Genomic DNA, 24,352 nt, shown 5'->3' on the forward strand with positions numbered 1-24,352 from the left:
TTGAAAGGTCCTACTCTTCATTCATTATTCCTTAAATATTTTCTACAATGGTATAATGATGCAACACTAGAGAATATCAATATCTTGTACTTTATGATACTCTTCTGAACCCAATGACTGCTTTTTAAGTACACTTCATTCACTCTTGACAGATTATAAATTATATGTGCCTTATAGATACTTTCTTAAGGAGGAGAAGGAAGTAAATTGTGAGTACATGGTGTAAAATAGTTTATCTTTGGAAGCAACAGAAAAATAGGATATTCCTCATAAGCCAAGACCTCTGATTTACATCATAGAATAATTTGTGTGGCACAAAGTAGCATGCATTTCCCTTCTCTCTCACTTAACAGCACATTTGGTCCTTTCCTCTCAGAGATTATTGTTTCTCATCCCATTGTACAAGTCTTAGTCATTCAAGTTACCTGATAGAGCCTGGTAGAATTTGACTGCCATGCCTACCAAACCTTTTATTCCTGTCTTCTTCCAGAGCCACCAGTAGGACAGATGCACCCCCCACATGGCAGTGTCACTCCTCAGAAGAACAGCAACTTGCTTGTGATCATCGTCGTCACTGTTGGGGTCATTACAGTATTGGTGGTGGTGATTGTAGCTGTGATATGTACCAGACGCTCTTCAGCCCAGCAAAGAAAGTAAGTGAAAGCTGGAAAACAGGATGGGGAGGGAACACAACGGACTGGCCCTTCTGCTATTTAATCATGTTCTGTTTTTTTTAACAACATATCTGCAAAATAAATTCATCATCATAACAACTGGCATTCATAGAGCACTTTAGCTTTTGCTGAATGTTTCCATGTATTATGTCATTCAATCCGCACAAGAAATCCTCTGAGGGAGATCCTATTTTTATTGCCACTTCATGAATAGGAATTTGAGTTGAATAACTAATAAGAGCTTCAGGCAGGATTTGAAACCAGATCTTCTTGAATGCAGTGGAGTTCTCTATCATCTGTGGCTCCTAGCTACCTACTGCGCTACCTGTCCTACACCAATCTCACCCTGGGTACCTGGCCGGCCACGAGGATAATCTCTCATTCTTCATTCCAAACAAAGAATCTCCAATGGAATTAAACAAAATCATGCATACGTAACATTAGAATCTTCTAAGAGAGACACTAAATCTCTGGCAGTTTTGCCTTCTTTGAGATAGTTTCCTAGCACATGAGAAAGGCTTTAGGGGCATGAAGAGCCATCAGCCTGAACTGGCCCTCCCTCGTTTTTTCTCTGCCCTGTTGCATAGTCCAAAGTGGCCTCCAACTAGACTATTCGATCCTTTTAGGTGTAATATTTTGCCCAGACTTATGATTTTGTTGATGTAGGAAATTCCCAGCAAGAAAATTGCCTTTGCCAAAGCAGATTTAGCAATCGCGCTACAACTGATGAACCTTAAATCTAGAGTTGGACAGGACCTCAGAGGTCTTCACTTCTAGTCCTCTTTTTACCGATGAGGTTTGCCCAAGGCCACGGAAGCAATAAGCATTAGAAGTAGGATTTGAATCCAGCCCTTCTGACTCCAGAGCCAGTACTTTTTCCCCTATAATGTGCTCTCTTAGAAAGTTGACTGGGACACTGAGAGGGTATTATTTTGTCCGAGGTGAAACAGACGTATGTGTTAGAATCAGGAATTCTACTCAGAAAGTTCTGATTCTAAAGTCAGCTTACAGTACACCATGCAGATCTTCCTCTTTTAAGAATAATGCAATGTTAAATTATTTTGTAAAGAAATTCAATTTCTTTTTCTTTTTTTTTTACAAAATTGAAGGGATTCATTCCTGGTTGATTGGATTGAGATGAATTTTGGGTGATAGCACATACAAAGCACATACAAAGAAGCTAAAAATTATTATATCTGGATCTTTGTATAGATTTCCATTTTATGGACAGTCAATCAATCAAATAGACGATACCTATCCTCAAGATTAGGCATGGAAAAGAACATAGAATGCCTTCGATGACTTGACACCTTTGCCAGAAAAATTGACTCATGACTCAAATTGACTCATTTGTTGCTCTCCTCATTCCATCCTTTTTCCTGACCCATAATATGTGGTAACAATGAAGTAGCTTAATGAAATTAATGATCTGTTTATGAATTTAAAAAATAAGTGTACACCATGATATTCTCATCCTAGATGTTATGCTGCATATCTGCAGAAGACTTTAAAAGGGTCTTTTTATTTGATGTAGATAGAAGATTTTGAGTCCATATTTGGAATGCATCATCATTTTGGGTCAGTTCAATAAATGCAGCATTTGCTGATCCTTCGTGCTGCTTCTAAAGAAACTTGACAATTTCTAATTTGGTACCAGCTAAGTGGCACAGTGGATAGAGTGCCAGGCTTAGAATCAGGAAGATTCTTCTTCCTGAGTTCAAATCTGGCCTCAGACACTAACTGTGTGACCCTGAGCAAGTCACTTAACCTTCTTTGCCTTAGTTTCCTGATCTGTAAAATGAGCTAGAGAAGAAAATGGCAAACCATTCCAGCATCTCTGTCAAGAAAACCCCAAATGGGGTCAGGAAGTGTTGAAAACAACTGAAAATGACTGAATAACAACCATTTCCCCCACTATTCATCTTGTCATTACATTCCATGTTATTTCAATTTTCTTCAACAGACATTTATTCAGTACTTACTCTGCATAAAGCATTGAACTAAGGGATAAAGGGAATAAAAGTACCAGTGATAAATGGACCCTTCTCATATAAATCTTAAAATCTAGTAGGGCAGATGGAGTATAATTAAGGTATAAATAAATAAGTTTAAAATGACACAAAAATTAACAAAATATCTATCAATATGTATGGCAATTCAATGAAATACATTGAAAACAAAGACTGAGTTATTTGAAGAGCAGGGATAGTAGGTTGAAGCTGGAAAGAGGAAGAGTTCAGCTTTACTTTAGGAAAAGGTTCTAAGAATTAGAACTATTCAAAGGTAGATTGGACTGTCTGAAGAGATGTGTTGCACATCAGTAGAGTTCTTCAAGCAGCAGATGAACCAACTACTTCTTTATTATAGTATTGTGGGAATTTCTTTTGGTATAGATTCAAATAGATGGCCATCATCCTTTGCAATTCTAAAATTCTATGATAAGCATATTTAAATTTACAGTGAGATAAATTCAAAAGAGGAGGAAGAAACAAAGTGCTATTAGAGTTCAGGGAAAGGAAGCTAGCTTCCAGCTAGATATGTTAAGGGAGGCTGTGGAGTGGAGGCAGAATTAGATGGCAGTGTTTCTGGTTAGAGATGGTAGAGATAGGGGCATACTCAACTCCAAATAATAGGGGGAAAGGTCAGGAGGCAGGAAAGCTTAAGACATAGTTAGGGAATGTGATCCAATTTGCCTGAATGTAGCATAAGTAGAGGATAATAATGTTAATAAAGCTGAAAATGAACAGTCATCAAGCTTAGTTTTTCATCCATTATCTGAGAAAGGGGTGAACATAAGTTAGCTATCAGCAAGAATAACTAGGCAGGTGGTTGGCAAGGAGAAGGAAACAGTGTACAAGTAAGAATGAGGCCAGTGCATTATTAATTTTTGGCAAGGTAAAAAATAAGGATTATGCTAGTTTGGGTCCTTTTCCTCAGATGTGTCTATTCTTGACTTCTTGATATGACACATACCTTATGTGGTTTCCAGATGGTAATTAAATTCTTCTCCAGTCTCTGTCAGAAACAACATTTGTAGAGAATTTCTATTTGCATTTCAGCCTTGGCAAGAAACATTAACTGCAAATCAAAGGCAACTGAGCCATCTAATTTCATCTCCAGAGAAGGTCACAAGCCAATATAAATAAATAAGGCTTTATTCAAAAGATTCTAGTGACTAAGGTACAAACAAAACAACAAGGCACAGGAAACAGGCACTTTGCAGTAACAGTTAGCCACAAGAGTTATCAATGACAAAGGGCTGAAGATTTCACTTAGAGCAAGTATTAAAGGCAAGAAAGAATTTTGCAGTGAATTACTAACTATAATGCATGATTGCATTTTTTCAATACTAAATAATAGGTATGTAGATGTAAGGGTAGGTAGGTTGAGCCAATCAATCACCCAGTACCTTATAAGCTCTGATACCTAATAAAGACTCAATCAATCTCTTATACTCATATAGGGGAGCCTTATCTGAGATAAATATTGGGCCCTTAGGATTTGTGAGGACTCACTGAAAAGATCCCCCATCCAGGACTTTTGTTATTGGATACCCTAGAATTCAGGATTTTTTTCCTCTCTCTTGTTTTAGATTGAAATTTTAAAGTAGGCAATTTTTCAGGTTTGTTTCTTTTTTTTTCAAATAGTTTTTTTAATTATAACTTTTATTTTTAGTTTACAACACATGGTTCTACATAATTTTGAGTTCCAGATTTTCTCCCCTCCCGGGTCCCCCCGCCCTCCCCAAGACAGCATGGAATCTCATATAACTACCACGTATAACTTCACATTGAATTAATTTATACACTAGTCAAGTTGTGGAGAAGAATTATGACCAATGGAATGAATCATGAAAAAGAAGAAACAGAACCAAAAAAAAACCCAAAAACAAAAGCAAAAGAGAAGAAAAAAAGGGGGGGAAAAGGCGAGCATGAAGTGTGCCTCAGTCTGCATTCAAACTTCATAGTTCTTTCTCTGGATGTAGATAGCATTCTCCATCGTGAGTCCTTTGGAGTTGTCTTTGTACCTTGTGTTGCTGAGAAGAGCGAAGTCTGTCAGGGTTGGTCCTCACAGAATCCATACATCTGTAGTTGTGTACAGTGTTCTCCTGGCTCTGCTCCGCTCACTCAGCATTATGTCGTGTAGGTTTATTCAGGTTGTTATGAAGTCCATATCATCCCCATTTCTTATGGCGCAGTAGTATTCCATTACCTTCATATACCACAGCTTGTTCAGCCATTCCCCAATTGATGGGCATCCCTTTGATTTCCAATTCTTGGCTACCACAAAAAGAGCTGCTATAAATATCCTTGTACATATGGGTCCTTTTCCCGCTTGTGTGATGTCTTTGGGATACAACCCTAGAAGTGGTATTGCTGGGTCAAAGGGTATGAACATATCTATATCCCTTTGGGCATAGTTCCAAACTGCTCTCCAAAATGGCTGGATCAGCTCACAACTCCACCAGCAATGCAACAATGTTCCAATTTCCCCACATTCTTTCCAGCATTTATCATTTTCCTGTTTTGTTATTTTAGCCAATCTGACAAGAGAGATGTGGTATCTAAGAGTTGTTTTGTTTTGCATTTCTCTAATCAGTAGTGATCCAGAGCATTTTTTCATATGCCTATAGATAGTTTTAATTTCTTCCTCTGAAAACTGCCTGTTCATATCCTTTGACCATTTCTCAATTGGGAATGGCTTGTATTCCTATATATTTGGCTCAGTTCCCCATATATTTTAGAAATGAGGCCTTTATCAGAGACACTAGTTGTAAAGATTTTCTCCCAATTTTCTGCTTTCCTTCCTAATTTTTGTTGCATTGGCTTTTTTTTGTACAAAAACCATTCAATTTAACATAATCAAAATTATCCATTTTGCATTTTGTAATGCTCTCTATCTCTTGTTGGGTCATGAATTCTCTTCTTTTCCATAAATCTGATAAGTAAACTATTCCTTGCTCTCCCAAATTATTTATAGTATCAGCCTTTATTCCTAATTCATGAACCCATTTTGACTTTATTTTGGTATATGGTGTAAGATATTGGTCTATGCCCAGACTCAGGTTTGTTTCTTAAATGTCAGACCAGTTTCTTTGTCATAGCTTTCTTTGAATGTTTATTTACTAATATCTATTGTATGACTATATCTATTTTGAGTATTGAAGCTAAGAGCTATCTGGATCATGTATCTCTGACATATAAGTTCCTAGACTTTCATAGAATACATTGATAGTTCATAGAAATTCATTTTTTCTTTTTTTTACTTTTAAGCAGTCTTAGAATGTTGGCGTTATTTGCAACATGAGTAGAGACGGAATGTTTAAATCTTTATTGACAGCACGTTCACAGAAAGAGAGGCCTAGAAACCCTGAGTAATCAACCCTAAACACTTAATCATTTTGGGGAACCCCATACCACTTTGAGGTCTTTTTCCAATTATATTTTTAAGTTAAGCTGCTTGTCCCGGGGAGGGGTGAATTAGAAACTACACTCGGATTGCCCTTACAGTGGGGGAGATCCATCAGTGGAAATTCTGGCTACCCGTTGTTATAGAGACCCAGAAGAAATTTTCCTGTACCTCCAAGAGGATCATGCATGAAACAAAGAAACCTGTAGAAATTCTTATCGCTCTCCTAGACACACCTAGAAATTTTGTCCAGACCATAGTTGGATGGATGTCTTTATGCTCTCAGGGAATGAAGAAAATGTTTTCACCCAGGATAGGTTGTTTTGAAGAGTGAGGAGATGAATTCAAGTTGATCCTAAGTCCCTTCTTGACCTTCCTAGAGAACCCTACATGCCCTGTAATTGCTTTAAGGGACTAGGCTTTCCCTCTTGGAAGTTAGACTTGATTTTCTTTTTTCTTATCTTTATTATTTTAGATTGGGAAAGGCTTTTTTCCAGAGAGATGTTAATCTTTGAGAACTTTGTAAAATGCTATTTGGCTGTTGTAGCACCATGTATTTGGACAAATGGATAAATGTTAATGACTAGATTAGAATAAAAAAAAGTGTCATGTAGAACTTTCTTAAGATATTTTAGTACAAGTTACCAATGCAAGCTCTCAAAAAAGATAATGTAGAAATTCCAGGTTTTTAAGACTAGGGACTTAGCCAACATGCTCTAGTAGATTTCCCAAGGACAACAAATATTAAATCAACCTCCCCAAATAGCAACACTTTTCTTCATTAGAGAGTTAGTAAGGCAGTGTGGTTGAATGGGGAAAAAACTGACCCTGTAGTCAGAAGTTATAGGTTTAGTTCAAAAACTAACAAGCTGTTTAAAAATGGACATTTGACCTCTCTAAGCCTCAGTTTATTAAACTGTAAAACGTGGATAGTAATTATTATATAGCCTGGCTTAAGACGTTGTTGTAAGGAAAGCAATAATGTAACTTACAGTGGTTTTGATAAGGGGTGTTGTTGTTGGGTTAAGACATTTACCTAGTTGAGGCACTATAATTCTTGGAGTCCCTGGTAAAAGTACATAAATATGTACCCCTTGGAGAAATGACAAATCAAGTATCAGTCTTAATGTGATGTTAAAGCTCCTGGGAGAAAGGGGTACAGTCCACCTAAGGAAACACAGTGTATGTTTGGGAAGAGGTACGTAGAGGAAGGAACTCAGTTGGTATGGAAAGGAAGCATGAGGGAAGTTGACATAGGGTTTCAAAGTTTGCAAAGAACTTTTTATTACCACACCCTATTAGAGGCTCACAACAGCCTTACAACACAGGTATAGCAGACATTATGTCAATCTCTGGGTTCCAAGTAGGAAAGTCACATACAAATGTGGAAGCACACAAAATCTTGCTGATAGTCCCTCTACCCTTTTTAAATGAGTGCTTAAATGTTTGCTCTGGGATTCCCTGCCCTCTCTTCTCAGAAGTCAGAAGACTTCAATTCAACAAAGATTTTTGTGCACCTCCTGTGGTCAAGGTACCATGCTAAACATTGGCAGTAGAGACTGATGATGATAATGATGATGATGATAACTCTGACCTCTGAAGCTTCCTTTTATTTCCCTCTAAATAACCAAGTAGTGGTTAAAGGTATATTCTGTAAATCCACAGGGAATATGGGAGAACTTCCTTTCCAAACTTCTCCATTTCAGACTACTCTGTAAAATCTCAATATCAGAGGTAATGGAAGGGCAGATAGAGCAAGTGTTCACATGCTGAATATATAGTTGGTACTCCTTATGGCATATTCAATTTCCTTTTCTAAAATAGGATTAAGTATTCAATTTCCATCTCTGTTAATCTGGGCAATTCATGTTTTTGTAAATATTCATACATTTCATTTAAACTGTCAGTTTTATTGGCATTTAATTGGGCAAAATAGCTCCTAATAATTGCTTTAATTTCACATTCATTGGTTGTGCATTCACCCTTTTCATTGTTGATGCTGGTAATTTGGTTTTCTTTTTAAAATCAAATTAACCGATGGTTTATCTGTTTTATTGTTTGTTTGTTTCATAAAGCCAGCTCCTAGTTTTATTTATTAGTTCAACATTTTTTGTTTAATTTTATTAATCTCTCCTTTGATTGTCAGGATTTCTATTTTGGTGTTTAATTAGGGATTTTTAATTGGTTGTTTTTCTATTTTTTTTAATCCCACACCCAATCCATTGTTTTGCTTTTTCTCTGTTTTAGTGGTGTAAATGTTTCGATATGTAAAATTTCCTCTAAGTACAGTTTTGGCAGCATCCCACAAATTTTGTTTTATTATGTTGTTGTCATTGTGTTTAATGAAATTATTGATTGTTTAAAAAAATGTTTAGAGAAGTGGAGCCAAGATGGCAGAGAAACACTCAGCCAAACTCTCCCAAATTCTCCTCCAAATAACTTTAAAATAATGCCTCAAATTAAATTCTGGAGCAGCAGAACTAACAAAAGTTTGAGGTAAAACAGTTTTCCAACCCTAAACAACTTAGCAGTTCGGCAGGAAATTTCTGTCTTGCCGGGGTGATAGTTTGACCAGAAGTACAGCACAGAATGTTGTATTAGCAGTTATATTGTCAGTTACATCATCTTCTGTAGCTCTTAGCCCACTATAATGAAGGGTTCACACAACTAGTCAAAAAGAGATTGCAGAGGATCATTTGCTGGCACTGGATTCCAGACTATGTTGCATTGCCTGTACACATTTCCAGGTTCCAGTCCCAGGGCCAAAAGGTGCAATAGTACTTGTGGCCCTAGGGGACCAGGGGCTCTAATCAAGGTTCCAGGGTAGAAAGGAAGGTTTATGGTTGCTCGTAAGGAGTAGGGACCCTGGTTTCCCAAGATAGAGAGGAACACTAGCAATTGTGGCTGCAGGAGAGCAGGGGACCTGGTCACAGTCTCAGAGCCAGGAAGATACCTAGCACTGTTGGCTACAAGGGAACAAAGTCCCTTCCTGCATAAAGACCATAGCAGAAGACAGGAGAGCAGTGACCATACTCTCCTCAGGTCATACCACCTTGAAACAACTGAAAACCTACAGACCCCCCCAAGGCCATCTCTGAAAACAGTAGCATGAAAGGCCTTAAGTTTCAGACAGTGCTCCCTTCACCCCAGGAGCAGATCCCAACTTTGACATAAAGTAAAAAGTCAAGAAACAAGCTGGAAAAATAAGCAAACAACAACAAAAAAGAACCTGACCATAATAAGTTACTATGGTGACAGTGAAGATTAAGACCCAAACCCAGAAGACAATGATTTCACAGCAATTACAAACAAAATCTCAAAGAAAAAATGCTAATTGGACACAAGCCCAACCAGAATTGCTAGAAGTACTCAAAAAGGATTTTAAAACTCAAATAGGAGAGGTAGAGGAAAACTTGGGAAAAGAAATGATAGTGGTACAAGAAAACTATGAGAAGAGCATCAACAGCTTGGTAAAAGAGACACCAAAAATACTGAAGAAAATAACACCTTAAAAAACTGAATTGGCCAGTTGGTAAAAGTACAAAAATCCACTGAAGAGAAGAATACCTAAAAAAGCAGAATTGTCCAAATGGAAAAAGAGTTACAAAGATTCGAAGAAAAGAACTCCTTAAAAAACAGAATCAGCCAAATGGAAAAAGAGGTACAAAAGCTAACTGAAGAAAATAATTCCTTAAAAAACAGAATTGGCCAATTGGTAAAAGCACAAAAATCCACTGAAGAGAAGAATATCTAAAAAAGCAGAATTGGCCAAATGGAAAAAGAGGTACAAAAATTCAGTGAAGAAAAGAATTCCTTAAAAAGCAAACTTGGCAATTGGAAAAGGAAGTACAAAAGCTAACTGAAGAAGATAATTCCTTAAAAATTAGAACAGGGCGAGTTGAAGCCAATGACTCTGTGAGACATGAAGAAGCAATAAAACAAAATCAAAAAAATGAAAAAATAAGAGAAAATGTGAAATATCTTATTGGAAAATAAACTGACCTGGAAAAGAGATTGAGGGGAGATAATTTAAGAATGATTGGACTACCTGAAAGCCATGATCGAGAAAAGAACCTAGACATCATTCTTCAAGAAATTATCAAGGAAAACTTTCCTGATATCTTAGACCAGAGGGTAAAATAGAAATTAAAAGAGTCTATTGATCACTTCCTGGAAGAGATCACAAAATGAAAATTCTCAGGAATATTATAGCCAAATCCCAGAGCTCCCAGGTCAAGAGAAAATATTGCAAGCAGCCCGAAAGTAACTATCCAAATATCATGAAGCCACAGTCAGGATCATACAGTATTTGTCATCTACCACATTAAAGGAGTAGAAGACTTAGAATGTGATGTTCTGGAAGGCAAAGATGCTAGGATTACAAACAGTGAAACTGACTATAATCTTTCAGGGGAGAAACAATAGATATTTGATAAAATAGAGGACTTTCAAGCATTCCTAATGAAAAGACCAGAGCCAAATAGAAAATTTGATTTTTAAATACAAGACCCAAGAGAAACATTAAAAGGGAAACATGAAAGAAAAATCATAAGGGAATTAATAAGGTTAATATGTTTACATTCCTATCTGGGAAGATAATAATTGTAACTCCTAAGAACTTTATATTAGGGCAGTTAGAAGGAAAACACAGACAGAAGGCAAGTTGACTATGATGGGATGATTTCAAAAAAAATAAAATTAAGAAAGAGAGATATCCTGGGAGAAGAGGAAAGAGAGAGGAAGAATGGGAGAATTATCTCACATAAAAGAGTCACAAAATGAAGAGCTTTCATAATGGAGAAAATGGTAGGATGGCAGGCAATGCTTGAACCTTACTCTCATTGGAATTGTCTCAGAGGGAGTAACAAGCACAGTCAGTTGGGTATAGAAATCTATCTTACTCTACAAGGAAGTAGTAGGGAATAGGATAGGAGAAGGGGTGGGGAGCTGATAAAAGGGAAGGTGGATTAAGGGAGGTAGTGGTCAGAACAAAACAGATTTTTGAGGAAGGACAAGGTAAAAAAAGAGAGAGAGACAAAAAAAATAGGATAGAGAGGAATACACAATTAACATTCATAACTACGAATTTCAATGGGATGAATTCACCCATAAAACAGAAGTGGATAGAAGAATGAATTAAAAATCATAATCTAACAATATGTTGTTTTTAAGAAACACACTTGATGTAGAGAGACACAGAGAATAAAGGTAAGGAGCTACAGTAGAATCTATTATGCTTCAGCTGAAATTAAAAAAAAAAGCGGGGATGGCAATCATTATTGTCACATCCAACTCTCTACTGACCCCATTTGGGATTTTCTTGGCAAAGATATTGGAGTGTTTTGTCATTTCCTTCTTCAACTAATTTTACAGATAAGGAAACTGAGGCAAGGAGATTATGTGGCTCGTCCAGGGTCAAACAGCTAGCAAGTATCTGAGGCTGAATTTTATTTCAGATCCTTCTAACTCCAGAGGCATCATTCCATCCCCTGCACCAAGTAAGCTCCAGCTAAAGAAAGCCTCTAAAAAAGGAAATGCTTCCATTGCCCTAGATATACACAAAATATCTGCACCCCACCCCACCCCACTCCCCAAACACACTGGCATTTATGCCTTTTGCTTTCAAAGCTCACTTGTGTCTGGCCCGCTCTTTAGCTGCACATTTCTGACTTAATCTCTTTTCTTGGATTTATTAACAGAACAGAAGTAGTGTTTTTATAAGGTATTGGAGAATGGTTAGCTGCTTTGTGGCGACTTGATTGAAAATTTTTTTCAACAAAATCTTTTAGAACAATCTGAATAATTCAGGTGAAAACAAAATCAGTTCAGTTCTGAAACAGGCAGCATGCCTGTGGTCCTTATGAAAGCCTGTAGAAGCATGAACTCTGTATATGAATGGGAACAAGTGGAGAACATATCCTCAGGCTCTTTTAGAGAGCTTTCCCCCATTATTTCATTTGATCCTCATAACAACTCTTAGAGGTCTGCATGATCTATTTGTTTTAAAAATGCTGGTAGGTTTGAAATTTTACTTTGCTGGGGGCTCTTGTGGTAAATGGGGTCTGGGGGGGATGGAAATATTTCCCACTACTCTTATTGGTCTCTGCACATTTAGGTTAGGAGCTTTGTGATGCAGTCTACATTCAGATTTGTAGGATCCGAATGGCAGAATTGGAAAAGACCTTAGATCTACACCATTTTAGTCCGACACTCTCATTTTAGAGATGGGGAAGCTGGGAGATGCAGAGGTGAAGTGATTGGCCCAAAGTTACACAATTAAGAAAAAAAGTAGATGTGTATCTTTGACCAAGTTTTTAACTTCCCCTTGGCCTCAGTTTCATCATTTATAAAAATATAAAATTGGTTACATTAGGTGATCTCTAAGGTCCCCTCAGCTCTAACAATCTGTAATTCTAAGACTGGAAAGATTCCAAAGGACCTTGGCTGAGAAAAAAACTTAACCAATTTGTATTTCCTATGCTTTTGAAAGGGTGCTGGGTGGCAGAGTGTATAGTGTGCCAGACCTGGAGTCAGGAAGACTTGTTTTTGTGAATTCAAATGCAGCCTCAGACACTTACTAGCTGTGTGACCCTGGGCAAGTCGCTTAACTCTGCTTGCCTCAGTTTCCTCATCTGTAGCAAAGTGAGCTGGAGAAGGACATGGCAAACCACTCCAAAGTCTTTGCCAAGAAAGACCCAAATGGGATTATGAAGAGTCAGACACAACTGAAAAATGACTGAACAAGAAAATATACTTGCAAGTAAATAAAAATGTGTTTCTTTGGAAGTATTCTATAATTCCATCATTTTGCTAATTTGTGTAGATATCCACCAAATTATTTGAATTAGTGAGATTACAACATTGTAATCATAGCAAATACGGTCTATTTCTGAAAATTCAAATAAAAATGCTAATGATTTTTGAGGAAAATTGTCTATATAAAATACTGATTATTGCTTCTGATCAGGAGCTATCACTACAGTTCAATACACAGTTCAGGACCTACTCTATGTAAGGTAGTATGCCAGGCCCTAATTTCCAACAGAGGCATATGGGTTGAGTTAAGTAGGATGTAACATGTACACAAATAGGTATAACAAAAAGATAATTGAGGGGGATTTGACCACTAACATTTGGGAGAAGCAGGGAAGGTTCCACATAGGAGCTTCAAAAGAAGTTAAGAATTCTTATTACATTTTCAAAAATAAATTATAATTCAATTCTTTTTTACTTTATCAACTAACAAGCATTTTCTCTCCCTAAAACCTCCCCTCCCAATGAAAAGAAAAAAGAAAATGAAGCGCAAACCCTTGTAAAACTTATGCTTATTCTCTACCAACAAAGTTCAACATTGATCATTGTCAAAATTTTTCTACGCCCAGACCTGAGTCCATCACCTCATTCTCAGATGGTGGGTAGTGTGCCCCATCATCGGTCCTCTGTTCATCTTTACAATGTTGTTTTTATTTTATAAATTGTTCTCTTGCTCTTACTCATTTTGCATAAGTTCATACAAGTCTTCCCAGGATGCTCTGAAACTACCTCCTTATTTTCTATGGCACAACAGGCAGTCAACAAGCGCTTATTAAGCATCTACTATTTTCCAGACACTGTGCTAAACTCTGGGTATCCCATTTTATTCATATACCATAATCAGTTCAGCCACTCCCCAATTGATAGAAATCCCATTAATATCACATTATTGGCTGCAACAAAAGGAGATGTAAATATTTGCATGCATATGAATCCTTTTCCTCTTTTTTTCATCTCTTTGGGATATAGGCCTATTAGTAGTATCATTGGGTCAAAGGGTATGCACAATTAATAACTTTGGGGGCATAGTTCAACGTTGCTTTTCATAATGGCTAGAACAAGGAAAGAGTGCTTTATAGGAAAGAGAAATGCCTGGAGTTGAAAGATGGATTGTTAAGTCAACTGGACTGTTAGTCCATTGTACAAAACTATGGTGTAGCCATATGTATAAACCTTCCCAGTATTTATTGTTAAATCTCATGAAAAAGGAGTGAGGGAGAAGGGGAAGGGGAAGGGTAAGAAGAAGGGAAAGGGGAAGGAGAAGAAGAAGGGGAAGGAAACAAGCATTTATATAATTCCTACTATTTGCCTGGCACTGTGCTAACTGCTTTTTACAAATGGTATCAAATTTGATCATCACAACAACCCCCCTATGAGGTAGGTGCCATTTTACAGTAAAGGAAGCTGAGACAAACAAAAGTTAAGTGACTTGGGGTTTTCTTGGCAGAGATACTGGAGTGATTTGCCTTTTTTTTCTCGAGCTCATTTTACAGATGAGGAAACTGAGGCAAAGAGGCTTAAGTGACTTGCCCGTAGTAGTAGCTAGTAAGTGTCTGAGGGCTAGATTTGAACTCAGGAAAGTGAGTCTTCCTGACTCCAGGCCTGGCACTCTCTGCACTATGGCGCCACCTAGCGGCCACAGAATCATTTTACAGAGGCTTATAGAGGTTTGTGACTTGTACTAGTTGATTACACAACTGGCATAGAAAACCAGATTTGAACTCAGGGCTATTCTGACTCCAAGTCTAACCCTTTTTCCAGGGTACCCCACAATCTCATTAAAATGTCATATGATTCTAGCTCGGAGAGAATGGAAGAGGAACATAAAGCAGATACTGAGTAGGTATAGAATAAAGTTTGCAAAAACAGAATGAATAGAGGAAGGGAAGATATGGAATAATTTATAAGATTCTGAAATACTCAATAGACACATTTTTAAGTCTGAAAGTTATTTTAGGACAAATAAGGTACAAGTTTTTAAATAATGTTTTATTTTTCCCAGTTACATGTAAAAACAATTTTTAACTTTTTTTTTATTTTTAGTTCATGGTTATTTATACACTACAGAGTGAATGTTACATGAGGAGATGAAAATTGCAAAAATGTTTAGGCTCAGGAAGGGTTTAGACAAATAGCTTTATGAATAATATATCTATAATGGATTGTTAAGAGAATCTTGATGCATTTAGAGTACAACCTTAACTTTTGGATGTAGCTAGCAAGGACAATCATACCTTTCTCCAAATTTTGCTATTTTCCTTTGATTTTATACATAAGGATTTATAGTCTCCATTTTTAAAAGATGCTGCTTATATTTAAGATGGTCTTTAAGATGTAAATAATCATAGTCCAAAGTAATTAAAATAAACAATTTCCTGTATAAACTTTCTCTTTACAACCCTATACAAGGTGCTTTTTCCTTGTTTTGTTTTTCCCCTTCTGAAAGCAAGCTTCCAAATGGAACACACAGTCAGGGAACTGGCACGTGAAGATCCTTTCTCATTTGAGTTTCAGCCTTTGGCACAAATCCGGTCCTTTTCTTTCCATCATTCTTTCAAAGCAGTTACTCCATTTATCTTCTAAGGAGAACCTGCCAGTGGCTATTTTATGCTGGAGCTCCTAGGATTGGCATGTGACTGTCTAAGCTATTGTCACTTCATAGATGAGCCTGAAGGTGATACTGGAGGAGAGGTCCTTTGCATAAAAGATGAGCCTCTGGAGATTTAATATGGCATCTTATACAATATGATTTGTCTACAATGTGGTAAGAGAAAAGATGGCCAATCCAAGTTCACTGATTCCTGGATCTCATAAGCCAACCCCAGGGAGTCCTTTTGTTTCTTAGACAGCAGCTAATGGAAAGCCTTGAATTAATTGTTCTGGGAGCAGCAAGATACTGGGTTTCATCTTCTCTTTCCAATTCCTTTCCTAGGAAACGGGCCACCCATAGTGCTGGCAAAAGGAAGGGAAGCCAAAAAGACCTACGGCCCCCTGATCTTTGGATTCATCATGAAGAAATGGAGATGAAGAATATTGAAAAACCATCTGGCTCAGATCCGGCAGGAAGGGACTCACCAATCCAGGGTTGCCAGGATATCACACCAGTCAGCCACAGCCAATCAGAAACCCAGCTGGGAAGCAAGAGCACATCCCATTCAGGTAAGGAATCATGCCATTGAACTGACTGAAAGCTTATAGTTCTCATCCTCTGGTGATTTTCATTACCTGTTTAACAACAGTCCTCTTTAGATTACTTGGTAAATAATTTCCATTCATTTCTCTATGTCTCAAAAGTGGATTGTTGTTCAATCTAATTCTTAGGTTGTTCAGATTTACCATTCTCTTTCTTGTTGCCTGTCTTTTGACAATGTTATTATACTTTCAAACCTCTACCCAAATATATTGGGCATGGTAGATAGATATCAAGAAATCATAACTTTTAGCACCTTCTTTAAAAGTATATCTGGCAGCATAACTGTTGACTCAAATGAGTTTGGGGATTCTCTGTAAAAAATGAATTGCCTATGCTATTTTTGTCCCCAGTTATAGGGATAATTGAGATCTGGCTGCAAAACTTTTGTACATTCATTTCAAAGCATGCAAGGGAAATTGGAGGTCTGAAAATGCTGAGTACTATGCAATTTGAGCCCTGATTACTCTGGAGATGATCTTTCTCCCCTTGCAATCTCATTATCAACATGCTTGCTGAAAGATTTTATATATAGACTGTGTGTACATGAATAGCATTGAAGAAAAAAGCAGTAGAGTTTGTGTGTGTGTGTGTGTGTGTGTGTGTGTGTGTGTAGACATGCCCTAACTCCCATAATTAGATACAGGTGTTTGTTCTGATGGTGCTTTGCCTCCCATAGTTGCTAATGTTTGATTAACAAGGCAAAAACATAATGTGTCCTGAATCAAAAGATCACCTGACCCCACCACAGATCAGGCAAAGCACATCTGTTTGGCTCAGAGTAAGATGAAGGGATGAGTGGCCGCTATTGTATTATAGATGTCAAATATTTTAATCATTTGCATATTTTAATTATAATAAGCATACCCAAAGTCCTCATGCTTAAAAGAATGCAGGAAAATGCTATTACAGTGAATACCATTATAAACCAGCATTCCATAGTCTTTCCTGCTACTGTCTCATTCACTCCCATGGGTTCTCCAGATGATATATGCAGCCTTATCTAAGCTCCAGATTCTCCCACTGCCTATAATATGTATCCCTTTGGGATCCATGGGCATCCAAATTGAACACATGCCTAATCATGCTTATCTTATGCTCTAAAATCCTCTGTTCTTCTGATTTCACTGTTTCTTTTAGTAGCACCACCACTCAACCTGTCTCCCATTTTCATAACCTAAGGTTCTTCTTGACTTCCTTGGCCTTCTGTACCCATCCCCCATTAATTAAAAGGCCATTTCACCCAGAAACAGAAACCTATTCTGCCACTTCCAAGCTGTCTGATCTTTGGCGAGTCATAGTGTTATAGGATCATAGATTTAGAGCTGGAAAGAACCCTAGCAATTATTAAGTCTAACCCCTTCATTTTACAGTTGAAGAAACTGAGACGTAGGAAGGTTAAATGATGTCAAATTTTACAATACAGTGAATATCAGAGCCAGGATTTGAACCCAAGTAATAAGATCATAAAGTCTCTCTAAGTCACTTAATTCCTCTGGGACTCAGATTGTATGATCTCTAAAACCTGAATTTGTTTTAAAGGAATTTTCTTATCGACCATCTCAGGTATTCCTTCCAATGACCCTGAGAGGTAGGAAGAGCAAGTATTATTGTCTCATTTTACAACCAAGAAAAACTAAGGTTCACAAAAGTATGTTGAGAAACAAATGAATGCAGCTAGGAAGCCATTTGGGTTTTTAAAAAGTCTCAAATATGTTGGATAAATGTCTGATATGCAAGATATATAGGGAAATATTACAAATATATAAGACCAAGAGTTATCCTTTAATAGATAAGTAGCAAAAGGTGATCTCCAAAATCAGAAAAGTCAGTGTTGAAGAGGATCAAGGGGAAACAGGCACACTTATAAATTGTTGATTAAATTGTAAATTGGTTCAATCATTCTGGTAAATAGTTTGCAATTATGTGAGAAAAGCAACTATATTGTAGATACCCTTTGGTCTGAGTGCTGGCTCATAGTCCAAAGAGTTCAAGTTGAAGGGGAAAAGGCCAAAATATAACAAAATATTCACCCTAGCAAAGAACTACATAACAAAATGCCTGCCCACCACTTTGGGAATGAGAAAAGAAATTTTGAACTATGAACGGAATATTATTGCATTGTTAGAAACAATGAATATGAGGAATTCAGATAAATATTGTATGACTTGTACAAATTGATATAAAATGAAATAAGTATAACCTACAAAAGATTATATGAAATGACTACAATAATATATATGAAAACAACAATTAAAACAAATTCAAGTCTAATTATAGTGACCTATTTTGATCCTAGGGAAGAAATTAGGAAACATATTATCCTCTCTCCCTTAATTGAGACGGGAAACTGAGTAAACATGTGTTGGTATATAGGGTGTCTATTAATTCTACTTTACTGTTTTTCTTTATTTCAGGCAAAACTCATGATAGGATGTGATGATGTGATGATAGGAAATGATGATGATACATAAAAGGCATTAATCATTAAAATACATGCACACACACATTTGTATATTGGCAAAGCAAACCTCCATTTTCTTCATAAAGATCTTAAAAGTTTCCCTTCGATATTTGTCAAAATGTGAAGTTTCCAAAATAAAATTTATGTTTAGAGAGAGCAAAAGGTCAAGAGAGATTGAAAAATAGAAAGAGGTAGAGAGGAAGAGAAAAAGAGGGGTATTGACTTGTCTAAGGTCACACAAGATGGAAGTAGCAAAGTCAAAGTTTGGTTTCCAAGCTCTGTGTGCTGTTCCCTCACATCATACTTCTACTCAGACTGTATTCATCTGAAGAACCACTTAGATTAAATTCAGTGTTTTTAAATAGCCAGATTGAGTTAAATAGAGACATACTATGCAGTTTAGCTTTCTTTAAACTTTTCAACTAGAAAAGACTGACTTCATTAAGAATTTAAACTGTCTCAATTTTGACCTTGTATAGATATATCTATAGGTTACTTAAAATAACAAAGTTGAATGGGATAATAGTGAATATAATCAAGCAGTTGATTTGTTAAAAGAGGACGTTAGATGGCATTATTACTGCCCCCCCCCAAAAAAAAAAGGAGAAAGAAAGAAAAGGTGAGGAAAGAACAGATCATTTTAGGGTTTGGATGTACTTAGATGTCACTACGTGCAGATAACCCCTGGAAAAACATTTGCCAAATTAAAAACACACAAAACATGAGCAGCAAGAGAGGCTTATAAGAAAATAAAAGTAACTATTACTGTATTTAAATTGCTCTTTTAAAACCTGAATTGTGATATTTCTGTACAAATTTCTGTACAAATGCCTATGAAAATGATCAAGGTGTTGGGGATACATTTTCTGTTGCTGTCATTAAAAGGACAAACTTAGATAACAATGAGTCTTTAATATGTGAAAGGATAGCCAGTGGGGGAAAAAATTAAAGTACATGAAATATTGGGATACTGTGAACATAAACTTATTCATCAAATCTCAAAGTATTAGAAGCGGGGGCCTCTCTTGAAGCTTGACAAAGGTAATAAGAATGAAGAGCAGGTTTAGAAGGTAAGATAATAAATGTGATTTTTTGTCATTTTGACTTTGAGGTCTAGAGATAGAAATTTGAAAGCCATCTATATAGAAGTAGTAGTTGAAGCCATGGCAGTGAATGAGCTTGACATAGGAGAATGTGGAGAGAGAGAGAGAGAGAGACAGAGAGACAGAGAGAGAGACAGAGAGAGAGAGAGAGAGAGAGAGAAAGAGAGAAAAGGGGAGGGGAAAGGAAGAGAGAGGGAAGGGAGGGGAGGGGAGGGGAGAAGATGGAATGGAGAATAAGAAGTTCATCCTATATATGCTGGTCATGTGCCTTATGAATACATTATACATTATGAGGACAATTGACAGCAACTTGATAGAAACATTTCTAATTCTGGGAGGACTTTGGGAGGGGTGAGGAAACAAAATGAATGAAATTATATCCAGAAAATATGAGTTTCAACTAGAAATCACATTATGATATTTCAATTAGAAACTCATATTTACCTAAACAAGGTTGATAGTATGATTTCTGAGTCAATAGTTGACAATTTTACTGAAAGATCCTCATCCTTTCATATTGCCTGAATAAACACTGAGTCATATTGTGACTTGTAAATAAGAAAATCATATTAAAATTTAAACGTCTGAAAGGCTCAGACTGTATTTATGCATCAAAAGAAATGGCAGATTGTTTAATTCATTAGGGGAAAAATCAGTGAACTTGGTTTCTTGACATTGCTGAGAAAAACATGTAGCAATCGGTGGTATTTTTGACTCCTCCATAAGAACAAAAGAGGAAAAAAAAGTTAAACTAAGTCAAGCCGTTAATGACATGATGGAATATAACCAGTTTTCAAACTAATTTATATTTGTGGATTCAGCTTTTAATTGAACTAATTGATTTGGCCAGATGTTTTGATTTAACATAAACACAGGCTTAGTTTCACATATGTAGGCAGGCAATGGAAACTTATGTATTCTAGCTATTTTAAAATGCTGTATTAGTAGCAGAGGGTGTTGACATTTAAGTCTGAAAAGGTGCATATGAGTGAAGCATGGCATAGTAGAGAAAATATCAGTTAGATTTAGAATACCTGGGTTCACGTTGTACCTTGACCCTTTGCTATCTCTATGACCTGAAAAATCACTTAAATTACTTACTCTCCCAGTTCACACCACCATCTCTAGTATCACACAGTCAGAATTTAGAGTGGAAAGGGACTTGATCAATTATCTAGTTCTCCTCTTGCCTAAAAGGGATTTTCTTTAAGGAATTCCTTGACATAAATCAATACTTGACAAGTAACCTTTCAGCCTCTTTTTTGTTGTTGTTGTTGTTGTTGTTTTGGAGGGGGAAGTCAGGGCAGTTGGGTTTAAGTGACTTGCCCAAAGTCCCACAGCTATTAAGTGTGTCAAGTGTCTGAGGTCAGATTTGAACTCAGGTCCTCCTGACCCTAGGGCCGGTGCTCTACTCACTGCACCACCCAGCTGCCCCTGAGACTCTGTTTTAAGAGCTCTAATGAGGGGGAATGCACCACGCCTCAGGCAGTTCTTCCCACATTTGGACAGCTCTGATTGTTTGAGAATTTTTCCTACAAACATACATTTGCCTTTTTGCAACTTTAAACCCATTGTTCCTGGTTCTGCCCTATAGAGCCAAACATTGCTTATGACAGATCTTCAAATACTTGAAGAACAGGGAGTACAGGAGGGGACCACGTGTGATAGATGTCTTAAAATTCTTGAGTTTGTTTTGTTTTGTCTAGATCTATAATTTCATCAATAGGGAGAACTCTCAGTGTGGAAATTTCCTCTATCACCGTAGGTGACCTAGATTTGAGTCCTGCTGCTGATACTTACTATCTGTCTGACTTTGAGCAAGTTGCTTAAAATTTCTGATCCTCAACACAATGCTGTAATTCTTATTGGCTAAAAGAGAGACCACAGAGATCTCAAGGGAAAGAATTCTTGACATTTTGATACAATGATCAGGTGAAGTACAGAGTTATGTCACTTGGTGAGATGGTTCATGGAGACATAATTCTCTTCAGGTCCTGACGCTGAAGAAGCTGGAAGCACTATGTCTACACTAGAGAGATCCCTTGCTGCCCGAAGAGCTACTCGGGCTAAACTGATGATTCCAATGGACTCCCAGCCAAACAACCCAAGTAAGTAAAGGACCTCTCCCCACTACCCTGACACCAGCCATCTGCCTGATACATTTCTTATGTCAAGTGACAGTGATTTCCATCACTTAGATTTCTCCTATCTCTACCCCCACCCCACCCCTTTGTGGGAATTCAAAGATAATAAAGAACATTGACAACCGTCTTCACATAGTGGAAGCATAATTATGAATAGAAACTGGGAACCAAGAGGCAATGGGATGCCTAGAGTTTATGGAGCTGGAGTCACAATGACCTGGGTTCAAATGCTGCCTCTGGCAAATCCTGCCTCTGTATCCCAGAGCTAGTCTGCTTCCCCTTTCAGTTGCCCTCAGGAAATTTTCTAAGACTATAAATTACAGAACAATTGATGATCTGCTTTGGCAGAGGGGAGGTCTTTTCACTGATGAAATTATGATTAAAGGAAAAAGGGAAAAAAAAGGAAGGAAAGGGAACAAGAATTTTAAGACCTTGTCCATGCAGTCATTTGAAATGTCTATGAACTTTACTATGAACTTTACTAAGTAACTGTCCTGGTGTTCCCATCAAAGAGGTAAGGGGATCAAAAGATAAGTTTGCTGTTGGGAGCTATAATTTCTTGATGCCATATAGAGTTTGGGGAATGGAAGATAGAGCAGAAGGAGAATAGGCAGTTTAAGGCCTTGCCCAGTGTGATGAAAGGTTTGAGACATGGTTTCTGAGTAATTAATAATCAGTTTATTAACTAGGCTAGCAGATAACAAATTGATGTCAATGGTTCCCTCCATAACCAAAGAAGACCCCATATGGAAGTGCCTTGAATGTTTAAATGCCTTTAGAAAAGGGGTTGTCTCACACCGGTAGAAATCAACTCTGATTGGTTAACAATTAATGAGAAAATGAATATTACAATGAGAGTTGGGCCTTTTCTAATGAGGGTACATGACTTTGATAATGTCATCACTCTTGGACAAAAAGATTCATCTCCACCCATTGTGCCTCAATACAAAAAGATCTGTTCTCTACCCAGTCCTACCTAAGTTGACCAATGGGTGGAATTCACTTGGATTGGAATCTCTTTACCCTTTAATAAGAAATAAACTCTCTCAGTTTAGTGGGGTCCCACCCAAGACTGTAGAGAATGTCTCATTGTCAGCCTAGTCCTTCATAAGGATTGGGCTTTGAATGAGTAAAAGGAGGGGGAAAAATCTGCTAATAATTGGCTATTAATAATCAAAAGGAGGATCTTCAAGTCCCACATGTAAAATTGGGTATTGATATTATAAGAAAATAATCATTTTTTTTTCTCACTAGTGAATTCAAGGTGAAGCAAGCCAAGATAACCAAGCTCAGTTTTTTTTTGTTGTTTTTTTTGTTTGTTTGTTTGTTTTTTGCTTTTAAGACACTTTGTGCTCTAGGAAGGGCTGAGGGAGAAGTTTCTCAAAGGCTACCAACAACAGCTTTGGCCAGTCAATTGCATGACAGTAGAATTGAATATTAAGACTGAAACTAAGACCATTTCCATGATAGGAGATCTAAAGAGGATGGCCTATGGATTTTAACAGCTAAAAGAATAGAATTTAAGAATACAACATTTGTGAAATGTGAGAGAATGAACTTTCTGTCTATGTCAACTTCTGGGACCCACCTCTCTTCCCATTCCCCACAACTGTATATTTTAATTTCATTTAAATTCTCTTTAAATGCCCAAAAGGCTAATGGGCTGTTATCACATAGTAGGGGAGGAGAAGGAAGAAAACACTGTGATCTTCTCCCTGCTAGGGACCTGAAATTTGGAGACTTCAGTAAATTAGCAGAATTAATTATTTATTAAATGCTTACTATATGCCAGGCTAATCACTGGGGATACAAAGAAAGTTAGAAACAGCCCCTGCCTTCAAGGAACTCACAGTATAATGGAGGGAGATAATGTGTTTCTAAATTCATATAAGATACAGACAGAGTAGATGGAAACTAAGCTTCAAAGGAAAGGTTCTAGCATGTGCTTTGGGGGTGGGGACTTGGGAGGACTGGAAAAGGCCTGCTGTAGAAGAGGGTGTTTGAGCTGTGTGAAGGGAATGGAACAATTTAAAACTTGAAGAAGATCCCGGTGAGAGGAGACCTGTGTCCCTTGGTAGGAAAATTGTGGCATTTCAAGAGTGCCAATGAAACCGCAGTCTCCCTCCTCCACAACAGCCACCTATTCCTATTTCTAGTCTCTCCTCGCTCTAATCCATGTTGCATACCATTACGAGATTAGCCTTCTTAAAAGACAACCTTGTGTCAGTCTTCCCATCCCACCTTAAAAACCTTCCATGACTCCTCACTATATAACTAATAAAATATGAGCACCCCTGCCACCCAGCCTGACATTGAAGGTTTCCCAAAGTATGGCACTAGTTTACTGTTTTCAGACACACTCCATGACACCCTCACTACCATGTACCAGCCAAATTGTACTATTCGCAATCCCTCAAATTTGCCTTGCCCTTTGCTACATCTGTACTTTTGTAAATAGTAACTGTTTCTCTTTTGCCCAGCAACCCTGAAAGTCTTCCCCTTTCAGTTTGATTTTTTTTTAATTAAAGGAGCCATCCTTTGACTTGCTTTTTAAA

At 37.3% G+C, this 24,352-nt stretch overlaps 1 protein-coding gene across 1 annotated transcript in view; it reads left to right on the forward strand.

Annotated features, from left to right (window-relative positions):
- Window positions 1–24,352, forward strand: part of DCC (DCC netrin 1 receptor) — a 1,016,863-nt gene that overhangs the window by 924,782 nt on the left and 67,729 nt on the right. Inside the window, exons 24-26 of the mRNA XM_036763165.1 lie at window positions 491–653; window positions 15,829–16,055; window positions 21,645–21,761. Coding sequence (XP_036619060.1) covers window positions 491–653; window positions 15,829–16,055; window positions 21,645–21,761 — 507 coding nt within the window. The remainder of the gene's footprint in view (window positions 1–490; window positions 654–15,828; window positions 16,056–21,644; window positions 21,762–24,352) is intronic.

This window comes from Trichosurus vulpecula, chromosome 1 (assembly GCF_011100635.1).
Source record: "Trichosurus vulpecula isolate mTriVul1 chromosome 1, mTriVul1.pri, whole genome shotgun sequence".
NCBI classification, from domain to species: domain Eukaryota; kingdom Metazoa; phylum Chordata; class Mammalia; order Diprotodontia; family Phalangeridae; genus Trichosurus; species Trichosurus vulpecula.